This window comes from Procambarus clarkii, chromosome 56, assembly GCF_040958095.1.
Source record: "Procambarus clarkii isolate CNS0578487 chromosome 56, FALCON_Pclarkii_2.0, whole genome shotgun sequence".
Classification (NCBI taxonomy): Eukaryota; Metazoa; Arthropoda; class Malacostraca; order Decapoda; family Cambaridae; genus Procambarus; species Procambarus clarkii.
The window spans coordinates 13,552,080-13,567,049 of record NC_091205.1 but is presented as its reverse complement, the minus strand read 5'-3'; the positions used below and the strand labels follow the sequence as shown (position 1 = coordinate 13,567,049).

General features: G+C 42.6%; 1 protein-coding gene across 3 annotated transcripts in view; it reads right to left on the bottom strand.

Moving 5' to 3' along the window:
• LOC123770843 (uncharacterized) overlaps positions 1 to 14,970 on the bottom strand; it is a 223,535-nt gene that overhangs the window by 24,916 nt on the left and 183,649 nt on the right. For all 3 annotated transcript variants that reach the window (XM_069305726.1, XM_069305727.1, XM_045763018.2), the window contains one exon: positions 7,711 to 7,827. In XM_069305726.1, coding sequence (XP_069161827.1) covers positions 7,711 to 7,827 — 117 coding nt within the window. The remainder of the gene's footprint in view (positions 1 to 7,710; positions 7,828 to 14,970) is intronic.

The window sequence follows — 14,970 nt, the reverse complement described above, 5'->3', positions numbered from 1 at the left end:
ATATATATATATATATATATATTAGTATATTTTGGTAGCAGTCTTTCCTGTAGACATATATTATTAAATATGACCGAAAAAGTAAGATTAATAATTCTAACACGAATTTTCTCAATCTTTCGTACATTTCTTTTCACTGTTGGTGGTAATTCAAAAATCAATTCTCCAAAATTCATTTTTATTTCTAGTCTGACGCGACACTTGAGCGCGTTTCGTAAAACTTATTACATTTTCAAAGACTTTAGTTTACACATACACAACTGAATAGAACTTACACATCTCCGATTTGTTTATATCTACACTTGAGTGAGGTGGATGGAGTGAGGTGGTATTAATAGGGTATTAATTTCAACAACACAAGACAGAACACGAAACAATGGGTATTGAATAGAAGTGATTGTAGAAAGCCTATTGGTCCATATTTCTTGATGCTTCTATATTGGAGCGGAGTCTTGAGGTGGGTAGAATATCGTTGTGCATTAATTGGCTGTTGATTGCTGGTGTTGACTTCTTAATGTGTAGTGCCTCGCAAACGTCAAGCCGCCTGCTATCGCTGTATCTATCGATGATTTCTGTGTTGTTTACTAGGGTTTCTCTGGCGATGGTTTGGTTGTGGGAAGAGATTATATGTTCCTTAATGGAGCCCTGTTGCTTATGCATCGTTAAACGCCTAGAAAGAGATGTTGTCTTGCCTATATACTGTTTTTTTTGGAGCTTACAGTCCCCAAGAGAGCATTTGAAGGCATAGACGACGTTGGTCTCTTTTAAAGCGTTCTGCTTTGTGTCTGGAGAGTTTCTCATGAGTAGCCTACTCATGAGAAACTCTACAGACACAAAGCAGAACGCTTTAAAAGAGACCAACGTCGTCTATGTCTTCAAATGCTCTCTTGGGGACTGTAAGCTCCAAAAAACACAGTATATAGGCAAGACAACAACATCTCTTTCTAGGCGTTTAACGATGCATAAGCAACAGGGCTCCATTAACCCTTAACATGCTCGGGGTCTAATATCCTGCCATCCGCACAGGTGCATGTCATTTTGAAAAAAAAAAAAATTTTTTTTTTTTGCTAATCTGTTAAGTTTTGTTCACTGATCACGAGAAAAATAAAAAAAAAATTCTATTGTACTTACTTTTGTTGCAATAGAGCCGAGAAGGTCGGTGATGACGTCACAATCTGCATGTTCGCTCATGCAGTACACGCCCGGGAGGTGTTGCGCGCGGTCCTCAAACAGCCAGAGTTGCCACAAATATATTTTCGCGCTATTTATTTACAATGTCTAAGCGCATTTTATCTAATTTTTTTTCACTAATTGTGTTTCAAATACTGTTTGAACATATTTTGTATCAATAATTGTTGTATATTTGAGTATACACAGGCGCACACAAATGTTTTCAATTACGGCAATATAATATGTCATTACAGTCTATTATATTGTATGTTCTGCTTATATTTGTATATATTTACACACACGCACACGCTATCTGCTTATATGTTTACATATTTACACACTCACACACGCTATACACACTTTGAAGCACACTTAGAAGATTTCTAGACTGTGGTAGTCATTGAAGCAGTCAACAGCACATAATGGGATACCACACGTTTCACACCATGTTTGCACAAGCTTCCATTTCTTGTCTCTACGTGTCGTTGTTTTACACACCAAGCAATCACGTTGGGCTATTGCACGCTTCACACCAGGTGGCAAATACTTAAGTTTGTGTGCTAGGAAGCCTTCAGTGTGAGCGAGGCGTGGAGTACCAGCATGCTCCAACAGTGGGGTTATGATGGGCCGCTGAATACCTGGGACATCTTTTGCAAACTTTCCTAATAACTGTATTGCAGCATCAAATACAAAGTCACGGAAAGTGGGCTTACGGCCAGTTCTCACAAGGTACATGTTGAAACAGTTCAGCATGCTCATGTCCACAAGATGGAAGAACACTTTTTTCGTCCACCTACATGTCTTCCGCACACACTCTGCAGTGCCAATCATCATGTCTGATTTATCAATCAACCGCATGTTGATATTATAGTCTAAAACACAGTCTGGCTTATATAGTGGTGCGTTTGTTTTATGGCTCACTTTCCCACTGTTCACCATTGTTCCATCATGAATTGTTGTCAACAAGTTCACCTCTCTTTTGTCTTTCCACCGAACTGACAGAATGTTATCACTTTTCCTTCTCTGACACTCACCAACTGCAATGTCGTTGTCAAACACAGGCATTTCCCTTCGTTGTGGCTTTACTGTACCAACCAATCCGGTTCTATTTTCTAGCAAGAACCGAGCTAGCAAGGGACTTGTATAGTAATTATCTGTGTATAAAATGTGTCCCTTGTTCATCCACGGAGCCATGATGGTCTTCACTACACTCCCCGAGAATCCATGTTCGTCGTTACCGGGAATGTCTACATCACTAGCCGAGTACAGAATCATGTGTAACACGTATCCTGTCTCACAATCACAAAGAACAAAAAATTTCAGGCCAAATCGGTTTCGTTTTGAGGGAATGTACGGTTTGAATGGAACACGTCCCTTGAAAAGTATGAGAGATTCATCAACCACCAGCTTCTGTGCTGGTACGTAAAAATCTCTGAATTTTCCAATAACATCGTTCATGTAGTGCCTCACTCGCCACAGTCTATCATCAGGTGTTCGGTCCTGAACACTTCCAAAATGTAGACACCTGAGGAGTATCTGAAACCTGTCTCGTGACATATATTTCCCGAATAAAGGTGTTGGTATTGTCTTGTCCTTGCTCCAATAGTCATTTATTGCATGTTTGTGACAGTGCTTCATCAACAAACAGAGTGCCAAAAACACATACATTTCCGCCACTGTGGTATTTTTCCAACGCTGCAGTCGTGAAAATTCTGTGATTTCCCTCTCAATCAGGTAAGCAGCATGCAGGTTCGTTTGGTGTACAATGTATTCCATGAGTGGTTCATCATAGAATGCTGTGAAATATTCCATCTCAGCCATGTCCTCACCTTGATTAGGGAAAAGGTTTGTAATCCCTACATCTTTATCGTCAAAGTGAGGAATATTAGAAATAAAATCGTCACCATCACTCCACTCAAGTATACCAGGCGTCCTGCGAGATGCAGAGGAAAGACGGCGAGGAAGCGATGCATACCGGCGACCAGGAGCTGAATACCGTCTGCGAGAAGCACGGCGGCTACGTGCACGTGAGGTGAGTGCACGTGAGGTGGGTGCACGTGAACACGAGGGTCTTGGTCCCTCATGTGGTGCCATGCGGTGGCGCTTGGCCGGGCGAGATGCTGCTGACGCGAAAATTTCTCGCCCAGTTACACCACTGGTACCAGCCACAGGCTCAATAAAACTTTGATCTGAGTCACTAAACCCAGAAAAGGAGTCACCTCCCTCTGACTCGTCACCCTCAAACAGAAAATATCCACAGGAACTGTGAGGTCGTGGTAGAATTGGGGTAGAAACTGGGCGAGGAGGCATCGGTGAGCGTATAGGCCTCGCCATGGTATGGCGGTCATTCTCACTTTCACTGCTGCTGCTACTATCACCCGACAACTGTGTATAATCCTCATCGTTGTCTGAATCGTCAAACACACTTTCTTCACCGTTAGAGAATAATTCGTGGGCTATTTGCTCTGGGGTGAGGGACTGAGTGGTGCGTGCCCGTGAGGCGTTTGACCGTGCGCTCGCCATGGTGACTCTCGCTAAACTGAGGCCTCCCATGCCTTCGGATCGTGAGCGGGAATTTTTTTCAAAATGGCCGCTGTTTACTAGAGCCCCTGGGCAGCGTATGGGACCCCCAGCTACACCGCGGGCCATTCAAATCGTGCGCGGTACCCATACACTTCATATGAAGTGAAGCGCAGTTGACTGGTAAAACGATTTACACTTCATATGAAGTGATGCGCACTTTAAGGGTTAAGGAACATGAGTAGCCTACTCATGAGAAACTCTCCAGACACAAAGCAGAACGCTTTAAAAGAGACCAACGTCGTCTATGCCTTCAAATGCTCTCTTGGGGACTGTAAGCTCCAAAAAACCCAGTATATAGGCAAGACAACAACATCTCTTTCTAGGCGTTTAACGATGGATAAGCAACAGGGCTCCATTAAGGAACATATAATCTCTTCCCACAACCAAACCATCGCCAGAGAAATCCTAGTAAACAACACAGAAATCATCGATAGATACAGCGATAGCAGGCAGCTTGACGTTTGCGAGGCACTACACATTAAGAAGTCAACACCAGCAATCAACAGCCAATTAATGCACAACTATATTCTACCCACCTCAAGACTCCGCTCCAATATAGAAGCATCAAGAAATATGGACCAATAGCTTTCTACAATCACTTCTATTCAATACCCATTGTTTCGTGTTCTGTCTTGTGTTGATGAAATTAATACCCTATTAATACCACCTCACCCCATCCACCTCACTCAAGTGTAGATATAAACAAATCGGAGATGTGTAAGTTCTATTCAGTTGTGTATGTGTAAACTAAAGTCTTTGAAAATGTAATAAGTTTTACGAAACGCGCTCAAGTGTCGCGTCAGACTAGAAATAAAAATGAATTTTGGAGAATTGATTTTTGAATTACCACCAACAGTGAAAAGAAATGTACGAAAGATTGAGAAAATTCATGTTAGAATTATTAATCTTACTTTTTCGGTCATATTCAATAATATATATATATATATATATATATATATATATATATATATATATATATATATATATATATATATATTTATATATATATATATATATATATATATATATATATATATATATATATATATATATATATATATATATGTCGTACCTAGTAGCCAGAACGCACTTCTCAGCCTACTATGCAAGGCTCGATTTGCCTAATAAGCCAAGTTTTCCTGAATTAATATATTTTCTCAAATTTTTTTCTTATGAAATGTTAAAGCTACCCATTTCATTATATATGAGGTCAATTTTTTTTTATTGGAGTTAAAATTAACGTAGATATATGACCGAACCTAACCAACCCTACCTAACCTAACCTAACCTATCTTTATAGGTTAGGTTGGGTTAGGTAGCCGAAAAAGTTAGGTTAGGTTAGGTAGGTTAGGTAGTCGAAAAACAATTATTTCATGAAAACTTGGCTTATTAGGCAAATCGGGCCTTGTATAGTAGGCTGAGAAAAGCGTTCTGGCTACTAGGTACGACATATATATATATATATATATATATATATATATATGTCGTACCTAGTAGCCAGAACGCACTTCTCAGCCTACTATGCAAGGCCCGATTTGCCTAATAAGCCAAGTTTTCATGAATTAATGTTTTTTCGACTACCTAACCTAACTTTTTCTGCAACCTAACCGAACCTAACCTATAAAGATAGGTTAGGTTATGTAGGGTTGGTTAGGTTCGGTCATATATCTACGTTAATTTTAACTCCATTAAAAAAATGTGACCTCATACATAATGAAATGGGTAACTTTATCATTTCATAAGAAAAAAATTAGAGAAAATATATTAATTCATGAAAACTTGGCTTATTAGGCAAATCGGGCCTTGCATAGTAGGCTGAGAAGTGCATTCTGGCTACTAGATACGACATATATATATATATATATATATATATATATATATATATATATATATATATATATATATATATATATATATATATATATGTGTGTATATCACGAAAATAAACACGTGATTAAGAATGTGACAAATATATATATATATATAGTGGGTTAAGGCGTACTAGTTATGGCAGCTACTGGAAGGTAGTTGTGCTTTCTGGGTTCGAGGCCCACTGGTGGGTGTTGTCCAAAGATTGTTAATCTTCACTTGTGGTTTATGCAAGTATAGGCTTATAGCATGGACACGAGTTCTCTCACATTGACAGTGGCTTGATGAAAAATGCAGAGTAACCTCTCACTTGTCTAGTGCCCTCGGGAAGTGGAGATATTTGAGGTGTATATATATCTCGAAGTCTCTACTTCTTTTGTAGGGTCTGATGGTGTAGTGGGTTAAGGCGTACTAGTTATGGCAGCTACTGGAAGGTAGTTGTGCTTTCTGGGTTCGAGGCCCACTGGTGGGTGTTGTCCAAAGATTGTTAATCTTCACTTGTGGTTTATGCAAGTATAGGCTTATAGCATGGACACGAGTTCTCTCACATTGACAGTGGCTTGATGAAAAACGCAGAGTAACCTCTCACTTGTCTAGTGCCCTCGGGAAGTGGAGATATTTGAGGTGTATATATATCTCGAAGTCTCTACTTCTTTTGTAGGGTCTGATGGTGTAGTGGGTTAAGGCGTACTAGTTATGGCAGCTACTGGAAGGTAGTTGTGCTTTCTGGGTTCGAGGCCCACTGGTGGGTGTTGTCCAAAGATTGTTAATCTTCACTTGTGGTTTATGCAAGTATAGGCTTATATATATATATATATATAACAGCACGAACAATATAGTGGGAGGAGGAATCTTAGTGAGAGGGACATCATCAGCTGTGTTGTGACGTCTGTTGCTGTCTGAACTCACCATACCAGCATAGTTGTACAGTTATGGTGAACAAAACGTGTAGATACTTATATATAATGTGTGTATATAGTGTAATAACACCACAAACAGTATTGTTGAAGAAGGAATGTTAGCGGTTAGTGCATCTGTCCTTGAACAAGTGGGGGGGGGGGGGGAAGGCAGTATTGACTGATGCTGTGGTGTGTGGCTACCTCTGTAGCTCTCTGAACTCACCATACCAGCTTAGTTGTACAGTAAGGGTGAACAAAACATGTAGATACTTATATATAACGTCTCTATATAGTGAATAAAAGCAAAAACAGTAAGGTGGGAGGAGTGTTGGCGAGTGAGGTGAGGGAGGGAAGGAGGTGGCGTTTGCTGGCTGGTGTGTGGTGGCCACTCGCCGTTGGTATGACCATACCATACCAACTTAGTGGTTCGTTATGCTGAACAAAACATGCAGATACTTACATATAGTGTAAGTGTAATATAGTGTAATAACAGGAAACTATTTGTTTATTGTTTTATGAGCATAATAATTGAATTCCTAATGTGCACACTATAATTTTGAGTATAGCAATGATTCATACATTTTATTATATAAATATATCATACTACACACTATTGAATAATATTACTGCAAAAAAAAATAAGGAAAAATAAATCAGAGACATCGAAATAATTACGTATTAATATCTTTATGGCAACTCCTCCCGCCTGACAGCTTTGACAAAGCGATCATCCTCCAACGATTGCTCTGTAGAGGATTGCTCCTCTACATTATTTCATGGTTATACAACCATGGAACCATTATTCCATGGTTGTACAATACTGATACCAAATATTGAAATTCTTATATATTTTCTGTAATTAATCACTCTTAGTCTTGTGACATGTAAGGATATTTAAAATCCCTGATGAAAAATATGCATGTGTTAATCCCCTTAACGATGGAAAGCACCCAGAAGAACAAGGTATCAATGATATGGGTAGACAGAATAATTATTAACAATTAAATAATTTCAACATTTTCTAGCCCTTCTTGAACACTGGACAGATAGTGTGTTAAGGCCTAAGTATTGGCTTACAATAATTTTAGCACAATTTACAACTACAGAACTAAACAACAGTTGTAACTAGAGTACAGTAATTATTCTGTAATAGGTTTCTGAACTGAAATAACTTATTTTTAAGACTCACCTGTCAATTCTTGCTTTTAAAGGAACATTAGCAGTGGGCCCAAACCTTGCTCTAAATGGAACACCTGTGAAAGGGTCTGAAGCCGAACGTCCCCAGATGGCTTCATTAGCAATAAATCTGAAATGAAGGAAAGAAACTAATGCAAATGATGCTTTCCATATGGAGGAGCTTAGGTGGGAGGCAGTATGAGAGAGGGGGAGAATCAGTGAGAGAGGGGGAGAATTAGTCAGAAAGGGAGGGAGGGAGAGATGCTAGGAGGTAGGCAGGGAGGGAAGTAGTGAGAATTAGGGAGGGAGGGAGGGAAAGGCAGGCTGACTGGCTGGCTGGCTGGCTGGCTGGCTGGCTGGCTGGCTGGCTGGCTGGCTGGCTGGCAGGCAGGAAGGCTGTTTGGCTGGCTGGCAGGCAGGCTGGGAAGGAGACAGGTAGGCAGGCAGGCAGGCTGGCAGGTAGGCAGGCAGGCAGGCAGGCAGGCAGGCAGGCTGGCTGGCAGGCTGACTGGTTGGCTGGCTGATTGGCAGGCAGGAAGGCCACCTGTCAGGCAGGCAGGCAGGCCGGGAAGGAGGCAGACAGGCAGGCCAGGAAGAAGGCAGGCAGGCAGGCTGGGAAGGAGGCAGGCAAGCAGGAAGGGATGTATGGGTGTTGAGGTGAACCATGTGACCTTTGAGAGTGTGTGTGTATGGGTTGGGGGGGGGAGGTGTGTTGGTGGTGGGGGAGGGACTGGCTGACTCCGTAAGCCTAACCACACTCTACAAACCTGTGACCTAGATTTGTTTCTTAAATGTACATCATCGTATATTTTTGGCAGGCTGGCAGGCAGGCTGGCAGGCAGGTTGGCAGAGAGGGAGGGAGGGAGGGAGGCAGGCAGGCTGGATGGCAGGCAGGCAGGCTGGATGACAGGCAGGCAGGCAGGCAGGCTACATGGCAGGCAGAGAGGGAGGCAGGCTGGATGACAGGCAGAGAGGGAGGCAGGCTGGATGGCAGGCAGAGAGAGAGACAGGCTGGATGGCAGGCTAGCAGGAAGAGAGGGAGGCTGGCAGGCAGGCTGGCAAAGAGGGAGGCTGGCAGGCAGGGTGGCAGAGAGGGAGGGAGGCTGGCAGGCAGGCTGGCAGAAAGGGAGAGAGGCAGGCAGGCTGGCAGAGAGAGTGGGAGGGAGGAAGGCTGGCAGGCAGGCTGTTAGAGAGGGAGGGAGGCTGGCTAGCAGAGAGGGAGGGAGGCTGGCAGACAGGCTGGCAGGCAGGCTGGCAGGCAGGTTGGCAGGTTGGCAGGCAGGCAGGCAGGCAGGCAGGCAGGCAGGCAGGCAGGCAGGCAGGCAGGCAGGCAAGCAGACAGGCAGGCTGGCAAGCAGGGAGGGAGGGATAGTCACGCGGTTGAACCTCGTGACCTTTAAGAGTATGGGAAGTAGGGGTGGAAGGTGGTTTATCGGTGGTGGGGGAGAGTCCGGCTCACTCCCGAAGATAAGCCTAACACACTCGACCCGTTAGCATGATGGCATGCAGAGAGTGAGGCAGGCTGGATAGCAGGCTGGCTGGCAGAGAGAGAGGCAGGCTGGCAGGCAGAGAGGCAGGCTGGCAGGCAGAGAGGCAGGCTGGCTGGCTGGCAGAGAGAGAGGCAGGCTGGCAGGCAGAGAGGCAGGCTGGCAGGCAGAGAGGCAGGCTGGCAGGCTGGCAGAGAGAGAGGCAGGCTGGCTGGCTGGCAGGCAGGCTGGCTGGCTGGCTGGCTGGCTGGCTGGCTGGCTGGCAGGATTTTCCTGCAGGCTGGCTGGCAGGATGTTCCTGCAGGCTGGCCGGCAGGATGTGCCTGCAGGCTGGCTGGCAGGATGTGCCTGCAGGCTGGCTGGCAGGATGTGCCTGCAGGGTGGCAGGCAGGCTGGCTGGCTGGCAGGCTGGCTGGCAGGCAGGCTGGCAGGCAGGCTGGCAGGCAGGCTGGCAGGCAGGCTGGCTGGCTGGCAGGCTGGCTGGCAGGCTGGCTGGCAAGCTGGCAGGCAGGATATTCCTACAGGCTGGCAGGAAACATCCAGAGGATGTTTGCCAGACGTCTTAATAATCAGCTAGGAACAATTAAGGACTTTTATAAAACGGATAAAGACTTCACTTATTGGCGAGTACAAACAAAATACAGTAGCATTTACGCTATGAACCTGTCTATTTTTTCCCCTAGAGTTTTTCCTTAATTTTTTGGAAACATTTCTTTTTACATTTCAAGTTTATTTTTCCCTCTATTTCTCATTTACGAACTTACATGTTAATCGACGGGTCTCGTCCCCAAGGGGTTCGGAAACCAAGTGGTGCTCTGTATTAACAAGTAGAATGTGTATTTGTAATAATATCTTTTATAGCCACAACACATTTAATATTTATTTAAAAGAACATGTCTGGAGGTTAAATTAACTCCACAGGACAATAATTTTGATATATAGATACTAACATTATTGATTGGTGTACGTTCGCTACTTAAACCATTCGGGTCCTTTTTGCTCATAAAACACCGAACCCTACACGCTTAATTAACCCCTTAACTGCGCGGCCTCCAAATATGACACCCACCCTGTGCACACAGTGCGCAGGAAATATAATCTCTGGAAAAAATTCTATTCTGTTTTTAACTCTTTAACTGCGCAAATCATATATATATGCTTTCAGTGGCAAAACCAAAACCTTGCATGTCATATATATATATATATATATGATTTTGTGTCTAGCGCTATAATTTAAACTCCCTGCCTGGGATAGGGGCAGCTACAGTGCAGCCACGACCAATAGTTGCCAGATGCCACCTAGAAAAAAAATCCAGGCCAACATTCTTGGGTGTGAGAGCATCAGTATTAAGCAAGCTAGCAAGGTTGGCGCACGCAGCACGAGCTCACAGCACTGCTGTTCAGCTTTTGACCACAGCATCGCCTACAAATGCCATAATATATATGATCATGCTATTATTTAGCGATAATAGTATTATAGAAGGCCCCTGATTGTGATAAAACTGACCAGGATTCTGATAATAGCAGGATTGTGGTGATATTTAGCACTGTGCTCCATGGAGGAAGGAGTAAGGCTGTGGGAGGGAGGGTTGTGGCGTCGTCTTCTGACTGTGTGTGACCACCTGTTATTTACTGCACTCACCATACCAGCTTAGTGGTTCGCTATGGTGAACACAAATGTAGATACTTATATATATCGTGTGTATAGAGTGTGATAACAGCAATAGGAGTAGGTTGGGAGCCGCCATTTTGGTAAGGGAGGTGCACCATCTGCACGACTTATCATGTTTACTGGTGGCCACTACGGTCTTTGGGCACCATACCAGCTTATTTGTGCAGGTATGGTGAATAAAACAGGTAGATACTTATATATAATGTGTGTATATAGTGTAATAACACCACAAACAATATTGTTGGAGGAGAAATATTAGTGCGTCTGGCCTTGAGGGCAGCCGCCACCAGATGACTGTGTGAGTACCTACGTCTTCGTGTCTTTACTCACTATACAAGCTTAGATGTACAGTTATGGTGAACAAAACATGTACAGTGGTACCTCGCATAACGAATTTAATCCGTTCCATGTCCGTCATGTGAAACGGACGTCATACAAAACGAGTGTCCACCCATGTAACCAGTGTGATGCACTGTGTTTATTGTGAAATTTCCCCAGTGTGCATGACATCAAATGTTCCCCAAAATATCATTTTTCTTTGCAAAATGATAAATTACCGTCCCTGAACATGTCTATGTAAAAATAATTACCAAATTCCACTTACTTTGGCTGTGAGGGCGTGGACAAGGTGCGCTGTGACGTCATCAGTGCCTGGTCACCCGTGTGTGAAGCTCCCAGACACGGTCTCGCAGGCCATTCAAGCACCGCGTATTGCCACAAATATATTTTCAAATATTTTTTCTATGCATTTCCAATGCGGTTTTATTTGTTTCTTTTATCGTATATGATGCATATTTGTAACCTTTACAATATGTATACAGTAGAATGTTCATAATTTTCCATGGAACTGTGATACATGTGTCAGTAATGTGTCCACAATAAATGTTTATTGTCACACTATTACATGGTAAAAATTCACTAAAATTGCAATATGTACAGTTTCACATACTATTTACACAGTAACACACTGTATTACACACTCTACTTTGGAGGTGCGTAATAGTCAACGAAGTAGTCTATGGTACACAGCGCGACTTTGCTCTCCTTGCACACGCTACAGATAGATTTTCATTTCCTATTTCATCGTTCTGTGCGCTTGCAAATAACGCACTCGTGTGCACCCTTGGCTTTAGTACTTGTAGGTGGTATGTAGCCAAGCTTGTAAAGCATAAGGTAGTATTGAAACGATTATAGGAAAAGCTCAATTTGTAAGGTAGTCTTGAAAAGATCGCTTTGTAAGGTCCCACACAGGAAGAGATTCAGCTAGCCTCAAAGAGTGTCCATCAGTCAAGAAGAGATTCAGCTAGCCGCAAAGAGTGTCCATCAGTCAGGAAGAGATTCAGGTATTCTTGAAAATATCAATGAACAACACCACCATGGAAGCCGCTAACACTTCATCTATGCTACTTGTATCAGATGCATAATCACTGAATGCAGAAAACGATTCATCTATGTATCATCTATATAAATTCGAGATGGCAAGGGTGGGGCTCAGAGCTACACCTGGATACGCTCGCTGTATCATCCTCATAGGTGCTGTATCACTGGCATCCGACCGTTGTGTTAAGCCCTTATTGCGCCTAGCTTCACCAATATTATGACCCTTATGTTCTTCAAACAATAGGGTCTGAATTGCACCGATTGAGCGCAGTCTTTCAACACCGTGTGGGACAGGTGTTTGAGAGCCAGAGGCGCGTGTGCCACAAATGGTTGCTCACGCAGTACTAACCCAGCCAGCAGCCCTAGTCTTTCATATTCGTTATAGCAAAAGGTTCGTTCAGTGTTTGTTGGGTAGGCTGCTCCATAATGACAATCTTTCTTTGTTTCAAATGTGTTCCATTTGTTTTGTATTTGTCACTTACGTCTCAATAATGGAGCAGCCTACCCGACAAACACTGAACGAACCTTTATGGCATTTGCCCATTTTTCAAATTGTTTCAACAGTTCTTTTATTTTTCGTTTTTTTTTTTAATTAAGAAACATGGAGCAGCCGACCTGTAGACCACCGAACGAACCTTTTTGACATTTGTACTGGTTTTCAAAATTCTTCATTTTTTTTTATTATTTACGTTTTTTGTATGTAAGAAACATGGAGCAGCCTACCTGCCGACCACCGAACGAACCTTTTGCTATAAGACAAATGAAAAATAAATATTGAACACATTTGAAGAAAGGAAAATGTCATAATGGTTTATTCAGTGTATGTAAGGTAGGCTTCTCCATTATTGAGACGTAAATGACAAATACAAAACAAATGGAACACATTTGAAACAAAGAAAGATTGTTATAATGGAGCAGCCTACCTGCCGAACACCGAACGAACCTTTTTGACATTTGTTGTATATCAGACATTTCATTTCTTTTTTTCTACAAAAACGTCAATGCTTTTCAACATCTCAGCAGTCACCCTTTTATATCCCAGCATCATTAGCATCTTTAAACAAGAACAACATAATTTATGTGCATCGTCGGAGGCGTCTAAGAATGTGCAAGAAGCAACGCGACCCCACCGTGTGGTGTTGACGTTACTCAAACCAGCGTTCATCATACGGGACGATTTGACGCCGATCGGGCCGTTCGTTACCCAAAATGTTTGTCTTTTGGGGCGATTGTTATGCGTTATGCGACTTTGCTCTCCTTGCACACGCTACAGATAGATTTTCATTTCCTATTTCATCGTTCTGTGTGCTTGCAAATAACGCACTCGTGTGCACCCTTGGCTTTAGTACTTGTAGGTGGTATGTAGCCAAGCTTGTAAAGCATAAGGTAGTATTGAAACGATTATAGGAAAAGCTCAATTTGTAAGGTAGTCTTGAAAAGATCGCTTTGTAAGGTCCCACACAGGAAGAGATTCAGCTAGCCTCAAAGAGTGTCCATCAGTCAGGAAGAGATTCAGCTAGCCGCAAAGAGTGTCCATCAGTCAGGAAGAGATTCAGGTATTCTTGAAAATATCAATGAACAACACCACCATGGAAGCCGCTAACACTTCATCTATGCTACTTGTATCAGATGCATCATCACTGAACGCAGAAAACGATTCATCTATGTATCATCTATATAAATTCGAGATGGCAAGGGTGGGGCGCAGAGCTACACCTGGATACGCTCGCTGTATCATCCTCATAGGTGCTGTATCACTGGCATCCGACCGTTGTGTTAAGCCCTTATTGCGCCTAGCTTCACCAATATTATGACCCTTATGTTCTTCAAACATTAGGGTCTGAATTGCACCGATTGAGCGCAGTCTTTCAACACCGTGTGGGACAGGTGTTTGAGAGCCAGAGGCGCGTGTGCCACAAATGGTTGCTCACGCAGTACTAACCCAGCCAGCAGCCCTAGTCTTTCATATTCGTTATAGCAAAAGGTTCGTTCAGTGTTTGTTGGGTAGGCTGCTCCATTATGACAATCTTTCTTTGTTTCAAATGTGTTCCATTTGTTTTGTATTTGTCACTTACGTCTCAATAATGGAGCAGCCTACCCGACAAACACTGAACGAACCTTTATGGCATTTGCCCATTTTTCAAATTGTTTCAACAGTTCTTTTATTTTTCGTTTTTTTTTTTAATTAACCCTTAACATGCTCGGGGTCTAATATCCTGCTATCCACACAGGCGCATGTCATTTTGAAAAAAAAAAAAAAATTTTTTTTTTTGCTAATCTGTTAAGTTCTGTTCACTGATCACAGGAAAAATAAAAAAAAAATTCTATTGTACTTACTTTTGTTGCAATAGAGCCGAGAAGCTCGGTGATGACGTCACAATCTGCATGTTCGCTCATGCAGTACACGCCCGGGAGGTGTTGCGCGCGGTCCTCAAACAGCCAGAGTTGCCACAAATATATTTTCGCGCTATTTATTTACAATGTCTAAGCGCATTTTTTCTAATTTTTTTTCACTAATTGTGTTTCAAATACTGTTTGAACATATTTTGTATCAATAATTGTTGCATATTTGAGTATACACAGGCGCACACAAATGTTTTCAATTACGGCAATATAATATGTCATTACAGTCTATTATATTGTATGTTCTGCTTATATTTGTATATATTTACACACACGCACACGCTATCTGCTTATATGTTTACATATTTACACACTCGCACACGCTATACAC